At 35.2% G+C, this 18,318-nt stretch overlaps 2 protein-coding genes across 2 annotated transcripts; both read left to right on the forward strand.

The window, feature by feature from the left end:
- The first annotated feature begins 1,784 nt into the window (after positions 1–1,784).
- Positions 1,785–11,360, forward strand: LOC127163996 (cytochrome P450 2J3). The gene is made up of 9 exons (XM_051107610.1): positions 1,785–2,284; positions 4,568–4,730; positions 4,809–4,958; positions 5,045–5,205; positions 6,583–6,759; positions 6,853–6,994; positions 7,089–7,276; positions 9,049–9,190; positions 10,159–11,360. Exons 1-9 carry the CDS (start codon positions 2,093–2,095, stop codon positions 10,332–10,334), a joined length of 1,491 nt encoding a protein of 496 aa, XP_050963567.1. The 5' UTR covers positions 1,785–2,092; the 3' UTR covers positions 10,335–11,360.
- A 3,312-nt stretch (positions 11,361–14,672) lies between these two features.
- krr1 (KRR1 small subunit processome component homolog) lies at positions 14,673–18,057 on the forward strand. The gene is made up of 7 exons (XM_051107093.1): positions 14,673–14,799; positions 15,263–15,435; positions 15,523–15,657; positions 16,249–16,374; positions 17,414–17,497; positions 17,614–17,670; positions 17,863–18,057. The coding sequence occupies exons 1-7, from the start codon at positions 14,730–14,732 to the stop codon at positions 18,040–18,042; spliced, it is 825 nt and encodes a 274-aa protein (XP_050963050.1). The 5' UTR covers positions 14,673–14,729; the 3' UTR covers positions 18,043–18,057.
- Positions 18,058–18,318: the final 261 nt, after the last annotated feature.

An 18,318-nucleotide genomic window follows, 5' to 3' on the forward strand; every position in this document is an offset into this window, starting at 1 on the left:
TACATGAAAAGCAGTTTCGATGGGTAAAAATTCCTCCTGTTCTTTAAAAAAGATGAACAGAAACACTAAACCATTTAGACTGTTCATCTCTTACAAACATTTGTAACCATCTTGACTTAATAACCCTGTTCCTTAGTCCAAAATTAATTACATTTAACCCTCCTTCCTCCGTTAACTTTACCATGTCACAGTTTTTTATTCCAAATAAAATTGTGATGAACTCTGTTTAAGTTGTAACCTGAAAACACAAAATACAATGTGTAGTGTAAAACTCGGGTAAGAAACCGAAAAAAAATCAACATAGAAAATTCCTTCAAAAATGTGGGGTACTAACTACCACTATACACTGCTTATAGTTCAAAATGTGTCGTTTCCTAGTTGATAAGAAAATGCATTAAATGCAATGGTTCAAAAACGGGTTGTATTTAGCAGGGTTGGGGTCAATTCAGGAATGAACTCAATAATTCAAATTCAAAGAAGGAAATGGAATTGGAATTCAACAACAATTACAGGAAACAGAGTTGGAATTGAATTGGAATTACAGGAAGTGGAATTCAATTCAGGGAAATTCCACTGAATTCCGTTTATTGCTGTTTCTAGCATTTATTTGTGATTGCATTTAGAGACATAGATTTGAACTTTATTTATGATGCTTTACAAATACCAAGTAATGTATGAAATGGAGTTGATCAAATGCAAGTAAATAAAAATGAGAACTGTACATTATGACTTAATAATTGAATGACAGTGGTGATACGTTTCTGGATGTACTGTACATTCAATATATGATTACCACATAATATATGTCTCAACTCACAAAAAAAAAAAAGAGTCATGTTCATTCATGTATTTCATTCACTTTTTATTGCATCGAATTATCATAATTTCCTGAAATTTGGCATCGCTAAGATTGCATCTCTCAGGCCTAAATATCTCAAGTGGAATTTAGTGGAATTTATTTGATTTCAGTTCTGTTTCCTGACATTCCAATTCAACTCCATTCCATTTCCTGGCAAGTTCCATTCCAGGAAGTGAATTGGAATTTACCATTCATTCTCAATTCAATTCATGAATGGCCCCAACCCTGGTATTTAGTGATGGGAAGTTCAGATCATTTTACCGACTCGGACCTTTGAGTCTCGTTCAGCAAAATGAACGAATCTTTTTTCGAGTCATTTCGTTCATTTTAGCAAAATATAATTAAAATGTTACCTGCTACCTCCCTAACACATCTACTGCTTACACAAACTATAATGCTGTAAGAAACAGAAAAGATTAATTCATTGTTTACCTGGGGCTTTAGTCTATGATTAGCTCACCTCACCTCTTATCAGACAAGTTTTCGGGTTTGAGTCGTTCGTTCATCACGTGACAGACCCATAAGGTGACTCTAAAAACCCGAAGACTCGAAACAGGTGAACTAATTCCAGTACAGAACCTAATAGGATGTTGCGCATGCGCGACTGAACGAATCACTCCCCGAGACGACTCGTTCGTCCCGAGTCACATTAAAGATTCGTTCAAAATGAACGAACGACCCATCACTAGTTGAATTACGTTCATTGTTCAATGTTGTATTAAAAAAGAAATGTGTATTATTTACATTTTAAAACTGTATTTATTTTTTAGTTTTACTAACAAACCTAAATTAACATTTCATAATAGCTTTCTTTGCTGAGATTTAAGTGATCTGATTGTGTATCCTGCAGGCAGTTTGCCTTGTGATTATGTAATGTCATCGCGCGATGACATTGTTGCCAAGTTGCCAATTGATCTACTTTAACAGAGCACTGTTCTTCGGGTTGAAGCGACCCAAATAACGTGATATTTAGCCCCTGCAATGCGAACCTCGCGTATTTTGCCCCCCGAAACGCGATTTTTACCGGGGACCCCCTTCGAAACGCCATTGAGCTAGTTTTGAGTAGCAATTGGACGGGTTTTGTTGTGTCAACCTGGCAACCCTGCGTCATTTAGCAACTTGGAGCAAAGAATTGTCTTGCCTTCAGCAACTTTCCCTGAAAACTGCTTGGCAACACTGTATTCTGCCTGACACAGTAAGCAGAGCAAAGAAAGCCAAGAAGTGTCAGTCATCATGAACCTGTTGCAGCTTTACGAGTGGATAGACATCAAGGGTGCTCTTATATTTTTGTGTGTGTTTATATTGCTGAGTGACTATATCAGAAATAAAGCGCCGAAGAACTTTCCTCCTGGACCATGGTCTTTGCCGTTTATAGGAGACCTTCATCATATCGAAAATGGCAGGATTCATCTTCAGTTCTCACAGGTAAATGCATTTCGGGCTTATATCTAACTAAACGCATCTGAAAAGTGGCTTTTAGTGGCTGCAAATAGCGGTAATCACGTCGAAAATGAATATACATGAGCTTCATCAGCTAGCTGTATCCACAACAAAAGCGTATTACAGTTACAGTTGCAAAAGGGAAATCAGCTGAACCTTGCTTTCTAGTCAGAATGTGTAATTCGGTTGTGACGCAGTTGCGGCAGGTTTGTTGCCAGAGCCTCGTGTTTCTTACATTTAAATGGAAAATTATGAAATTTTACGTTACATTTACGTTTAGTCATTTAGCAGATGCTCTTAGGCAAAGCGACTCACAAATGAGGACAATGGAAGCAATTAAAATAAACAAAACAGCATTATGTAAGTTTCAGCCTAACGCAGTACACGCAGCAAGGTTTATATATATATATAAAAATTATTTTATATATAAAATAAAAAAGATAGAATAGAAAAATAATAGAGCAAGCTAGTGTTAGAGGCCTTTTTTGTTAATTGTATAATAAATAAAAAGGACTGATATAATATAATTAGAATAGAGAAGCTAATGAGCTAGATTTTTTTTAAGAAAAGCAGTCAGTAAATGTTAAGTGCGCGTCTAAAAGAATCCCGTGTTAGTGGTAGAGTTAGAGGATCAAATAAAGATGAAGAGATGTGTAAAATAATGACATTTAGCTGTGGGAATATTAGCTAGCTTCCGCAGTAACGTGGCGTAACGTGATGCAACATTATCCTAAACATGTAAAATGAGTCGGCGCGCCAACATGTAGCGCCGTTGCGCTCTGGGTGTCCCGAGTTCGAGTCCCGGCTCGTGGACCTTTCCCGATCCCAACCCCCTTTCTCTCTCCCACTTCGTTTCCTGTCACTGCTATACTGTCCTATCAAAAGTAAATGCGAAAATATCAAAAATGGATCTTAACAACAACAAAAAACATGTAAAAACTCTCAGCAGAAATGATTCATTTTGATTTAAAAGCTTTATTGTCTGTCCCCAGTGGAGTGGAAAATTGTCTTTAGACAAAGGCTCAACAAACAATTCCAATAGTAATATCAATAGCAATTTAACATTACATACATCACTTTAAAAAATCATCTTTAAGATACCAATGGCGGTTGGTATACAGGACTTCTTATACTTGGCCTTTCTCACCAAAGGCATTTTTTAGGCTACAGTCTGCTAGACGGAAGTAGCCTATCTGAAAAGAACAATGCTGGGGATGGGAAGAGTCTCCCACAATAACAGAGGCTTTCCTTTTTAATGCCACAGTAGAGATCAGTGAAAAGTACTTGTTTTTCACCAGTTTTTTTACTCACCATGTTTATAATCCTTAAGCGTCTTTTTTGCTTTTAACAGAAGGAGAGTTAAACCAGAATACAATATTAAAAGTAAAAAAAGATTCAATAAGGGATTTATATACAGCTATTCCTTTTCAGTAAGGCCTATTAAAACTTGGCATTGATAAGCCTTTTTAACTCTTTTTCCACCAGCGTTTTTGAAAAAAGTTCCCAATCACCGCCAGCATTTTTGATCATTTGCACTCAAATTTCATGACTCCCAGATATTGTTGTGTGCCGTTGGTCTCCAATGCTCTGCACAGTTTTGCTCCAACCCTAATCAAACACACCTGATCCAACTAATCAAGGTCTTCAGGATTACTAGAAATATTAAGCAGGTGTGAGTTGGTTGGAGCTAAACTGTGCAGAGCTGTGGCCCTCTAGGAATTGAGTTTAAGACCACTGTTGTATGCTTGTATATCTGAACATGCAATAGCTTACATCAAAACGAAGAACAGAGCCTCTATACACTCTTAAAAATAAAGGTGCTTCACAATGCCATAGAAGAACCTTTTTGTCTAAATGGTTCCATAAAGAACCTTTAACATCTGAAGACCTTGACTAAATTGTTTTTTGCGGAACTAAAAATCAGTGTGCTTAAAAAAATCCCTTTTATTCTATCTTCAAGCATTTTTAACACTTGAATGTAGGTAAGTTTCATAAGAAAGCAACATTTGTTTTTTTTTTTAATCCAAGAGCCATATTCAGTATAATGATAAAAGCAAAGACGCATTAGATTGCTTGCATCATTTGAATGCTTTTTTTCATATGCGTTTGCTTACATATAAGATTGCTCATTTCTGCATCTGTGTTTTTAAACGGGACATTCTGGACTCATTCAGTGAACGCTGTCTGAATGAAGATAATACTTTAGTATACTGATTATATGCTGTTAATTCAGGAGCTCAGGTTCTGACAACAAATTACATTTTACAGTTTGCAGAAAAATACGGCAAGATTTTCAGCCTCAGAATTCTCGGATCAAGAATTGTTGTGTTGGATGGATATAAACTCGTGAAGGAGGTGTATTTACAACAGGATGACAACCTTGCTGGTCGACCTGTGTTACCTTTATTTTATGACATCGTTGGAGACAAAGGTCAGTCTAAAATATGAATGCCAAATTTGATATTGATAAGTAATCAATAAACTGTACAGGGTCTGTAATTGTAATCAGGTTTAGTTGCTGCCAGAGGGTATAAATGGAAGCAACAGAGAAGATTTGCACTCTCAACCCTTCGGAACTTCGGATTGGGAAAGAAAAGCCTGGAGCCGTCCATCAATCTTGAATGTTGCTTTTTGAATGAGGCCGTTTTAAACGAACAAGGTGTTTACTAAGCGTTACATACTGAAAACAATTGGAAATTGCATTTGCAATCAAAAGCACAGCGTGATTAACAATTTCTTTTTCAGGTCGGCCGTTTGACCCTCGCTCACTGCTGAGCAATGCTGTCGCGAATGTGATCTGTGTGCTTGTGTTTGGTAATCGATTTGAGTACAGTGACAATGACTTTCAGTCTCTGTTGAAGAACATCAATGAAGCTGTGTATCTGCAAGGAGGAATCTGTGCTCAGGTAAACATTTTTACGTTCACTTTGCTCTCTTTCTCTGCTCAGCTGCTTTTTGCAATACTGTGTTCCTGCAATACCAGAAGCTGCAGTTTCAGGACTGCAGTTCTACCCTAGTAAAAAAGTTATATATTTTAAGGGGCAGTGTATGTACACATCTACCCTATAATGATAAAAATCCATGCAGTGGTTTTTAATTAATCGGTAACAATATCCCCTTTTTCAAATCGAGCCATTCTCAGATGCCTGTCGGTGTGGCGTCACACCCACAGAGGCCGCTCCCACGATAGTTGATTGACATGAGCGTCTTACCTCAGACACACCTTAAATCAGCTGTAACAGTCCGACCTCCATTGTTTCAAAGCCAGAGCAGGAATGTAAGTTAGACAAGAATATCTCCGATTGAGCGATTGAGGTGTTGTGTTGCTGGATGTAATAATGAACATAGTGGTCGTCATTTACTCCCGACATCTGAGCCGCTGAAGCTGCAGTGGATTGTGTTTGTTTGTGAAGGGAATGCACCTCCCGATCTACATATATCCGTCTACGTTCGCGCAAATCATTCGTGATCCAGGCTTCACTTACAGCAGAAGTGAGTACAAGGGTTTTTTTTATGAACCTTTTCGATCGCCTTTCCTAATAATGTGCTAGTTAGCAAGTTTAGTGGCTAAATGCGGCTAAAGTAAACAGGCTCGTCAATCCACAGAGAGAAGAGAGGGGCGGGGTGAGCAGAGCTCATTTGCATTTAAAGGAACAATCCATCAGAATGGGTTGATTTTTGCAGAGCTCAGAATAATGATTTTGACAAGGTAAAAAGGGTGTTGTTTTATACAACCATTGAGAATTTTTAATAATATCAAATCTATCATTTTGACCCATACAATGTATTTTTGGCTATTGATACAAATATACCCCAGCAACTTAAGACTGGTTTTGTAGTCCAGGGTCACATATGTGAATTGGTGGGCGGGGCTAAACAGGCAGCGACGTAGAATCTGTGGGCGGGGCTAAACAGGCAGCGACGTAGAATCTGTGGGCGGGGCTAAACAGGCAGCTGTGGAACTTGCTAACTAGCACATTATTAGGAAAGGCGATTTGCAAAGGGTTAAATATTAGATTAAATATTTCAAGAGGGTTACCAACGGGTTTGTTTAGGGTAAGGAGTTGGTTAGGACAATAATTAAGTGTATACAATCAAAACAACTACATAATTCCCTAAAAATCATAATATACAGAATTGAAAAGCAAGTGCTATAAAAAAGGATGAGCTGCTAATACATGCATGCGTACATAGAATCAAATCAAATGAAAAAACTATAGTGTCCTAGAAATGCAGTCTTGAAAGTGCAGCCTCGTACTCGTGTTTTCTTCTTCTCTCTTTAGCTGTATAACATGTTTCCACGGCTCATGCGGCAAGTGCCTGGACCGCATAAGAAAATTTTTACCCTGTGGCGGGAGGTGATTGACTTTGTTCGAGAGAAGGTAAACACACACAGAGTGGATTATGATCCATCAAATCCTCGAGACTACATTGACTGCTTCCTTGGAGAGATGGAAAACGTAAGACCCTTTCTTAGGGGGACATCAGTACGTGCAATGCTCTGGTAATAACAATGTAATTGAATTGAAATGCCTCCCAATCATTTTGTTCAGTTGAAAGACGACACAGCCGCTGGATTCGATGTGGAAAACTTGTGCTTCTGTACTCTGGATCTGTTTGGGGCGGGAACTGAGACCACCTCCACCACTCTGTACTGGGGTCTTCTCTACATGGTGAAATATTCAGAGATACAGGGTGAGAGCTTATTATGGGAATTTGCATTCACGTGCACGAAAAATGTAAAAAAATGCTCACACTCTCCGTTTTGGCTTGGACTTTGTATCTTCAGCCAAAGTTCAGGAGGAGATTGATCATGTTGTGGGAGGGTCACGGCAGCCATCTCTATCAGACAAAGACAACATGCCCTACACCAATGCTGTCATTCATGAGATACAGAGAATTGGAAATATTATCCCAATGAATGTAGCCCGGGCTACTGTGGAAGATATTCAGATAGGAAAATACTCCATTCCAAAGGTTGGTCTAGTGATGTTTAATGCACTATATGGGAATTTAAGTCCACTTCCAAAACAAGGATTCACATATGTGCACCATATCAGTCCATTATATGGAGAAAAATGCTAATTTTTTTTCCTTAAAAAACATAATTTCTTTACGACTGAAGAAAGAAAGACATGAACATCTTGGATGACAAGGGGGTGAGTAAATTATATGTGAATCTTTGTTTTGGAAGTGGATTTTTCTCCATATAGTGGACTTCAATGAGGATCAACAGGTTGAAGGTCTACATTGCAGTTCCAATGCAGCTTCGAAGGGCTCTACGCAATCCCAGCCAAGGAATAAGCGTCTTATCTAGTAAAACTCTCATTTTCTTAAAAAATAAAAATGTATATACTTTTTCACCACCAATGTCACGCACAGTTCTTGTTTTAAATATTAGGGTAGGACCCTTTTTTACCTCCAACTTCAAAATCAAAATCGGCCAACTTTGTTGTTTTACCTTTTGTTATAAAGGCTTTATTTGCACGTAAGCTTTGTAAACACTGGGTCGGTACTTCTGCAGGATCTTTCCAACATAACTAAATAATACATGAGGTCGGGCTGGTGCAATTTTCGCGCGAACCGAAAATTGTCCGTCATTGATGGGATTTCTTTTATCAGTGACGGAAATGTCTGAAGGCCATTTTGATTCTATTTTAAATTGTAGCTGTAATTCCCACTCCTGTCCAGTTGGTGGCGAGTGAGCTCCAGTGTGGCAGCAGAGCAGGAGATACAGAACAAAAACGAAACTGTCACAAATGTTTTCCTATGCATTTGATTATGCACAGGCGAGTACACAGAAGCTACGATGATCTATCATGCCACATTAAAGACCGCCAAAATGGAATTTATTGTCTTGAATTTCTAAGGGAATTGACCGAATTTGAAATCTGAGATTTATAACAAAAGTATAAGGAAGACGTTCCATGTAACGGTACTGTTTATTCATGAGCTACAAACAGCATAGACCAAAAGATTGATTGTGATTTAAGAATCGGTTTTGGTTCATTAAAATGAGAAAATGATTTTTTTTGTTTACCCAGCCCTAGCATATTGTTGATTTTAAACACTGTGCTGTCGTCCTGTAGATTCATGATTAAAAATGAAAATGTGAACAAACATAAAAGCAATTACATGTTTTATTCTAATTAAAATATTAAAATTATAATGATGGGCAATAATAGATTGTGACTGAATTTTTACAACCCTGTAAATGACCATGTCATTTTGTCAATATTTATAGGCTATTAGTTATTTATTTATTTATGTTTTGAAAATGACTGACTGTTTCGCTAGATAAGACCCGGATTCCTTGGCTGGGATTGTGTATAACTCTTTGAAGCTGTATTGAAACCGCAAATTTCAGCCTTCAGCCCATTAGTCCCCACTGAAGTCCACTATAGGGAGAACAATCCTAAAATGTTTTTCTCAAAAATCTTAATTTGTTTTCGACTAAAGAAAGAAAGACATGATTATCTTGGATGACATGGGGGTAAGAAAAATAGCTGCAAGAAAGTGGAAAATTTCCAGTAAATTTGGGAAACATTCCAAAAATGTTGGAATATTCCAGGGATTTTTGAAAAGTTTCTGGAAATTTACTCGAAATTTTCCACCCCTTTGCAACCCTAGTAAATTAGCAGGAAATTTTGATTCTGGAAGTGAACTAATCCTTAAAACAATTGCATTTTTGTACTAGACATCTATGTTTGTAGTTTAAGCATAATAAGAGTATCATTTGACTTTCGCAGGGCACAATAGTGACCGGCAATTTGACATCCGTGCTGTTTGATGAGTCCGAGTGGGAGACGCCTCACTGTTTTAACCCGGGTCACTTCCTGAATAAAGAAGGCCAGTTTAGAAGAAGAGATGCCTTTTTACCTTTTTCTTTAGGTACAGGACAACTCTGTTTACATGAAAGTAATACAAAGATATAGGTTGTGCGATATATCGTCTTGAATATGTCAGAATTGTTTTTTAAATGAAATGCAACTTGATATTATCGAGTATATTGCAAAAAAAAAAAAAAAAAAACACCCACACACATACACAAGGGCTCGCAAGATTTCAAAATCTCTGGTAGCCCTTCAGCCAGGTGCTCTTCAGATTTTGATAGCACGAAGATTAATTTAACTAGGCCAAATAATAAAAATAAAAAGACTTTTTTTTTTTTATTTCTGAACGTCACAGAACGAATCAGTTGTTTGAACAAATCGATTGAATGAATGACTCAATGACTCACTTATGCATTGATTTGCTGCCACCTACTGGCGATTTTAGATTTATATTTAAAATATATTCCCCCCCCCCAAAAATTGTTTCAGATATCATTATTGAACGTTTTGTTTTTAAAACATCAATCATTATTTGCGCATTTGTAACTGCAGGTTAAATGCATTCATGTCCTGCATTAAACAGTCTGCGTAAATGCATCTAAATGCCATTTAATTGAAGTTGATTGGAAACAGCCCTGTTGTGTCTTACTATTTGAATTCTTTGATTAAATGTAGGAATTTGACACAAAAGATGATGCATACATTTAATTAGGTTAGACAACTGGCCTTATAAAGATATAAATGCCCATAAAAGGTCAAAATCAATTTAAACGTATTGGAAAAGTTCATTTCTGTTACTCCTGCGAACTAACCACCACACAGAATATGAAGAATGTCAAATGGACGGCAGCTGTCCAATAACATGCTCCACAACATATTGTCTAATTATCGTTATTGACAGAATTTCAGAAAGTATCGAGATATCAGGTTTTTTTGTCATTATTGCACACCCCTGCAATAATTCTTTGCAAGACCGCATAAAAGGAGACCTATTATGATTACCCATCATTTATTTCTGATTTTCAGGAAAGAGAGTGTGTCTTGGGGAGCAGCTGGCACGGATGGAGCTGTTCCTCTTTTTTTCCTCTCTGCTGCAGCGCTTTACTTTCACTTCACCGGCGGGTGTGAAGCCCAGCTTGGATTTTAAACTGGGGGTCACTCACTCTCCCCAACCATATGAATTATGTGCAGTGCCACGCTAAAACAAGCAATGCATAAATAATTGTATACATTTCAGTAATTAAAAAATATATATGTGTTTGTAAAAAAGAACACAAAATGTGTGGGTCTAGGTGCAAACATGATGATGCATTTTAGCTTATTATTCGGTTGTTTGGATGTAGACTGGCAATTGGTTAGTTTGTTAAATAATACAAAAATATTTACAAAATAAAAAAAAGGATCATGAATATTCACAAGTCATAAAGGGGAACAAAATCATAAAATGTCATAAATTCAGTTGTATTATATTTAATGGTAAAAAGTGCTAGAATACCTTAATTATCATTCGAAAAGGTTTTAAATTTGGGGTCACAAAAACAGGAATCAAAATATGGCCTACTGTGATTTTCGACAACTATTTATTTAGATGAACTCATACATCTCTCTCTTTTTGTACACCTAAGGAATAGTTCACTCATTATTTGCCCTCAAACGGTTCCCAACCTACATTAAATTCTTTCTTCTGCTGAACACAAAACATATTTTGATGAATGGGTAACATGCAGTTGCTGGTCCCTATTTACATCCATAGAATTTTTCCCCTCATACTATGAAAGTAAGTGGGGACCATCAACATTCTTAAAGGGGTCATCGGATGCTAAGTTCACTTTTACATGTTGTTTGAACATTAATGTGTGTTGGCAGTGTATGTACAAATCTACCCTATAATGATAAAAATACATGGAGTGGTTTTTAATCAGTTTGTAAAAATAATATCCCCTTTTTCAAATCGAGCCGTTCTCAGATGCCTGTCGTTGTGGCGTCACACCCACAGAGGCCGCTCCCACTATAGTTAATTGACATGAGTGTCTTACCTCAGACACACCTTAAATCAGCTGTAACAGTCCGACCTCCATTGTTTGGATGCCGGAGCAGGGATGTAAGTTAGACAAGAATATCTCCAATGTAATAATGAACATAGTGGTCGTCATCTACTCCCGACATCTGAGCCGCTGAAGATGCAGTGGATTATGTTTGTTTGTGAAGGGAATGCGCCTCCCGATCTACATATATCCGTCTATGTTTGTGCAAATCATTTGTGATCCAGCTTCACTTACAGCAGAAGTGAGTATAAGGGTTTTTTATGAATCTTTGCGATCATCTGTCCTAATAATGTGCTAGTTAGCAAGTTTAACGGCTAAACGCAGCGAAATGTGGCTAAAGTAAACAGGCTTGTCACTCCACAGAGAGAAGAGAGGGGCGGGGTGAGCAGAGCTCATTTGCATTTAAAGCAGCCTCGACCAGAACAGGATGATTTTGTCAAGGTAAAAAGGGTGTTGTTTTGCACAACCATTGAGAATTTTTAACCAAAGTATATTATAGACTTTTCATTAAGACCCTAAAGAATCATATCAACTTGGGGAAAATGGGCATCTGATGACCCCTTTAAAAAAATCTTCTTTCATCTTTCAGCGAAGAAACTTTTCTTTCTTTACCAACTATGTGCAAATACTGCACTCTTTAAAGCTGAAGACGAAACTACCTTTTTTTGAAATCAAAAAGCTTCTTTATTCCTCTTTTGACTAATGGTGATACTCCAAAAGGATATAAAGTGATTCTCTTTAAATAAAATCTAGATTTGCACATACACTGTAAAAAATAAAAAACACAATTTGTTGAGTCAGCTTAAAATAATTTTTTACCCCGCTGCCTTAAAATGTTAAGTTCAGTCAACTCAAATAAGTTTAGTCAACTTGAAATGTTAAGTTGTACTAAGTAACAACTTAGATATTTGTGATTGCTAAACTTAACAGATGGGTAAGTAACCCAGCTGCCTTAAAATTTTAAGTTGATTCAACTCATATCTAAGTTGTCACTTAGTATAATTTAACATTTCAAGTTGAATAAACTTTTTTTTTTTGAGTTGACTGAACTTAAAATTTTAAGGCAGCCAGGTTACAAATTATTTTAAGTTGACTCAACAAATTGTTTTTTTACAGTGCACACATTGCTGTATGAAAACCTACATATCAAACTGCCAAATGATGCTTCTTTACGCCATAACTGTTTTGAAATTTGCAAGATTTGCTTTTTATAGCTAAATTTCACATTCATAAATGTTAAGTGGCTATTCAAAGTATAGAAAACATGCTTTATATTTGAAAATGAAGTGAATTACATTGAGTCAATATTTGAATTTTACAAGCATGTACGCTCTTTAAAGTGTTTCTATAATGCTGTTTATACCCCCCAGCAGTTATTTTGTAGGCTACTGCAATTTTGTAATTGTGTGTTTTTTTTTCCTGATAAATTAAAAAATAATAAAACAAAATCAGTGGTTTGTCAGTGAACTATTGAACCATGGTCTATGGGATTTACCTGATCTTGGATGAGTTTTATTAATTTATGGACATTTTTAACAAGACTTTTGTGTACGTAAAAGGAGGAGTAGTTGTTAATAGCCTCTTACTGGCCTGTTTAGACAATGTCTCCATTAAAAACAAACAAAATAATTCATAGTAATTATAAATAAACTTGAACTAGTACTTTATTATTTATGTTGCATTTAATGCATTATACTGTCAAGAAAACATTTGCAGTGGGTTTGTAAAGGCAGTTTCATACATGCTTTGGCCTGAGATTTGTTGCATTTATTTAAAGAGTTTTGGCCAGCAGGCGTCACCAGCGTGTGGTGTTTAGAGCGCTTGGTTACATGCAACGAAATATATTTGTGACCGTGGACCACAAAACAAGTCTTAAGTCGCTGGGGTTTATTTGTAGCAATAGCCAAAAATACATTGTATGGGTCAAAATTATTGATTTTTCTTTTATGGCAAAAATCATTAGGAAATTAAGATCATGTTCCATGAAGATATTTTGTAAAATTCCTACTGTAAATGTATGAAAACTTAATTTTTGATTAGTCATATACATTGTTAAGAACATTACTTGAAGAACTTTAAAGGCGATTTTCTCAATATTTTGATTTTTTTGCACCCTCAGATTCTGGGTTTTTAAATAGTTGTATCTCGACCAAATATTGTCCTATCCTAACAAACCATACATCAACAGAAAGCTTATTTATCCAGCTTTCGTATGATTTATAAATCTCAATTTAGAAAAAATGACCCTTATGACTGGTTTTGTGATCCAGGGTCACATTTGTTTTTGGACGGACGGCTCAATCGGATTGAAAAGCCTTTATGTAAACACCTTAACGGCGAGCGGTTCTTCCTTTACAATACACTGTAAAAACAATTTGTTGAGTCAACTTAAAATAATTTGTAACCTGGCTGCCTTAAAATGTTAAGTTCAGTCAACTCAAAAAAAAGTTTATTCAATTTGAAATGTTAAATTATACTAAGTGACAACTTAGATATCTGAGTTGAATCAACTTAAAATTTGAAGGCAGCTGGGTTACTTACCCATCTGTTAAGTTTAGCAATCACAGATATCTAAGTTGTTACTTAGTACAACTTAACATTTCAAGTTGACTAAACTTATTTCAGTTGACTGAACTTAACATTTTAAGGCAGCAGGGTAAAAAATTATTTTAAGCTGACTCAACAAATTGTGTTTTTTATTTTTTACAGTGTAGGAATTACATTTCAAGTGAGAAAAAAGATAGAAACGAACAATCAAAAAGATAAATAAATACATAAAATAACCAGGGGCTGTTTCATAAAACAAGTTTACCCAATAAGCCAGGTTTGCTTCAGTTATTCTAACCTTTTTGTCAGTTGATTTGGTTTTAAAAAAAAGTCAAGCTTGGCTTATTTGGTAAACTTGTTTCATGAAACAGGCAATAAACCTAATCTTTCCAACAAAACAATTAATTATTAAATAATAAAAAAGGATGACATACACGGTAGGGCATTAGTATAAATAAACGGTTTTAAATACTATAATATACATTTGCTTATTTTAAATTTATTTTAATTTTTTTTATTTAATTTGCGGACTGTTGTGGCTACAAGGGATATACATCTCAGACCGGAAACAATGAAATTAATTGTTCTACCTATTAGATTGTGTTTTATTAACGTCTGCGCCTACCCCGATCCTAAACTTAGCCCTTACTATAATAAAAAAACTGTTTTATTGTTGTACAGTGTGACAAAAATAACGTTAGATTGATGTGCGCATGCCCAGTAGCAAGAGTAGTCTAGTACACGGGTTAAGGCTAGAGGGGACACAGCTCTGGCTTCTGGGCATGCGCACATCAATCTAACGTTATTTTTTATTACACTGTACAACAATAAAACTGTTTTTTTATTATAGTAAGGGCTAAGTTTAGGGTTGGGGGTAGGTGTGGACGTTAAAAAACAGAATCCAATAGGTAGAACAATTAATTTTATTGTTCTGTATACACGCGCTGTTTGACGCCCGCTCATGACGATCAGACGCAGCGTCTGACGTCATGTCGAACAGCAACAATGGCGGCTCCCACAGAAAGCACGAGTGAAACGCCAACAAATAAAAAACAGAAAAAGAGCAAAAACACAGGTATAATTAAACTTTGAAACCATCAAACACATGTAATATAATCATCACAAACCTCGCGCGTATCAATAATATCCATGTTAGTCACGTTAAACGAGGTGTTTACGTTTGACGCAGCTCGTGTGTAATTCAAACGTCTATTTTGTAGCTATAATGATGTACTGTTTTGTTATTGTGCGCGTTTTTAATTACTGCTTTCCCACAAAGTTCGTTTATTTTGTGCTTGTTGACTTTCCCGATCCACTGCATTTCTCTAACACACACCTGAGTACTGAATGATTTTCACATTCATGTAAAGCATGGTACATAAAAACTCTGGAACATAAAACCACAGTGCACATTGTAGTAAAGCTCTGCTTGTTCTCAGGTTGAAAGGATTGTCTCTGCATTATATGGACTGCAAGATATTTAAGATAAAAGTGTTTGCCTAAAGACTAAAAATAAACCCTGGTTTTGTCTTGAACAGATGAGACTGAACTGCTGACAGTCCCAGACGGCTGGAAAGAGCCTAAATTCACACGAGAGGACAATCCCAAAGGTCTGCTGGAGGAGAGCAGTTTCGCCACGCTTTTCCCCAAATACAGAGAGGCGTATCTGAAAGAATGCTGGCCGCTGGTGCAGAAAGCTCTCGGAGATGTCGTACGTGCCGAGAAAATGTCTTTTTTCTGTTTCTAAATGCTTATGAGCTTTGTCTAATTGCATTGAATCTGTGCTGCTGCCCTGTAGTTCATCAATGCCACACTGGACCTGATTGAAGGCAGTATGACAGTGAACACAACAAAGAAAACATTCGACCCCTATGCCATCCTCAGAGCGAGGGATCTCATCAAGTTACTGGCTAGAAGTGTGCCGTTTGAACAGGTTTATCACTCATTTATTGATATATATATATATATATATATATATATATATATATATATATATAATTGTATATATATACTTAAAATTGTAAATAATAACAAATTCAAATATTATTATAATCCAAATAAAATTGTATAGATTTAATATTGTTATATGGGTAATTAAATAATTAAGATTATATATATATTTACACGCACATATTAGAATTAATTTAAATATTTTACTTAATTTATGTATTAAGGTAAATATTAAACCATATCAAATCTTCACATTTATTTACAATATATTTAGTTATAATAATACATTTAAAATATAGTTTATGGTCCATTTCTTTCAAGAAATATCTTTTATTAGGCAATTATGCATTAATTTGATCAAAAGTGACAGTAAAGACATAATATAATGTCACAAAAGTAATGATGCCTAAAATTCAGCTTTACCTCACAGGACTAAATGACATTTTACATAGTTCAAATAATAAATGGCTACTTTAATTGATTGGTGAACAAGGCTTCTTTTAAAAACACTACAGTAATTACTACAGATAAATTTAGCCTCAAATTTCTTGTTAATCCATTTGATTAATTTCAGGCTGTAAGGATACTTGAAGACGAAATGGCATGTGACATCATTAAAATTGGGACTCTTGTGCGAAACAGAGAGCGTTTTGTGAAGAGACGACAGAGACTGATCGGCCCCAAGGGCTCCACGCTGAAGGTGAGCAAATACTGCAAAGTCATCCTGCATTTGGTCGTCTTATACTGCACTTGCCATTATTTTTTATTTACGTACAGTGAAGTCAAAAATTGTTTTTAGAACGTTAGAGTACAATCATGTATTATATTATTGTTATTTTTTTTAATGATAAAGACTAAAGAATAATCATTTATAAAAAACTAAAAGGCACATTTTCACAGATGGACTTTGGGTTTATAGTTGTTATTTAATTATTAATTTATATGACTTAAGTATAATATTTTATGATATGAAATCTCAAAATAATTTATATGTATTTATAATAATCTATTTTTAAAATAGTTTGCAGCTGGTACTTTTTTTTTGGAATAAATTAAGAGTTTTATTCAGCAAGGATCTGTTCAATTGATCAAAAGTGACACAAAGACATTTTTTTATAATTTATAATGTTAAATAAACATATTTATTTTTAAATATATATATAAAAAATATATATATATTAACTATCTATATATATCCGTCTATGTATCTATCTCTTTCTCTCTCTCTCTCTATATGTATATATATATATATATATATATAAAAGAAATATTTATTTTATTATTTTGTTATTAATTTTTATGAATTAAGTATAATATTTTATCATATAAAATCTCAAAATAATTGTTGTGTATTTATAATAATATATTTTAAAACGCATTTGGTACAGTTTTTTGGAATAAATAAATAGTTTTATTCCTCAAGGATCCATTAAATTGAGCAAAAGTGTCAGCAAAGACATACTTTTAAAATTCAGAATTTTAAGTAGTTATAGTTTACAATTTTTAAAATGTATAAAAACTACAATAAAAAATTAAAAACTAACCGATGGACTTTGGGTTTATAGATGGATTTGATTCTTTTGTCTTTTGTTCGTTACTTTTAAAAGTTCTTTTAAAGTTTTATGGCTCAGTTTGTGGTGTGATTTGATTTATTCTCTTGTATATTAGGTGTGTCTTTTCGTTTGATGCTATAATCAAATGTCACAGTGCTAAAATCTGATCCGTTTGTGTTGTTTCAGGCTCTCGAGCTTCTGACCAACTGTTACGTGATGGTTCAGGGAAACACGGTTTGTGCTCTCGGCCCGTACAACGGCCTCAAAGAGGTGAAAACTTCAGCTGCCTGATTCGTTTTAATCATTCAGACCTATTCACACTGAATAAATACAAATAAATGTTTCATTTGGAGGAGTCATCTGGTGTTTCTCACTTGTTTCTGCAGGTACGGAAAGTGGTGTTGGACACAATGAAGAATATCCACCCCATTTACAACATAAAGGTACATAAAAGACTGTGTGATATTTGTGTAGATGAGTAATAAGAGTTAGACTAAATAAAACCATCTGTGTACACATGATTAATTTGCACACATTTTCAGTGGTCAAAAACCAAATGTGGGTCACTTTGCATATGGATGATACTTTCCTGTATTGTAAATGAGTAATTGTGCGCGTGATTGATTATTTTCCAGACGTTAATGATCAAGCGAGAGCTGGCGAACGACCCGGAGCTGCGCACTCAGAGCTGGGAGAGATTCTTGCCCAACTTCCTCCATAAGAGTCTGTCCAAACGCAAGCAGCCCAAGAAGAAGACGGCGAAGAAGGACTACACGCCGTTCCCCCCGTCGCAGCCCGAGAGCAAGGTTCTTTAGCCCATTATTTATTTATTTATTTCTTAATAAAGCATATTCATTGGGCAAAATTCGACACAGAAAGAATATTAATTAAATGATTTTATTTATAAATAAATTTGTTATAAATATAAATATTGTCAAATATATAAACTATTTATAAATATGGTAAATAATGGTAAAATCACTGTGGACGCTTTTTTGTTTAATGTCAGATATATCAACTATTTATAAATATATTAGAAATAAATGTATTTTAAGTAAATAAAAACTGTGTAGATTTAATATTAGTAAATA

The sequence above is a fragment of the Labeo rohita genome, chromosome 4, assembly GCF_022985175.1.
Source record: "Labeo rohita strain BAU-BD-2019 chromosome 4, IGBB_LRoh.1.0, whole genome shotgun sequence".
Taxonomy (NCBI): Eukaryota; Metazoa; Chordata; class Actinopteri; order Cypriniformes; family Cyprinidae; genus Labeo; species Labeo rohita.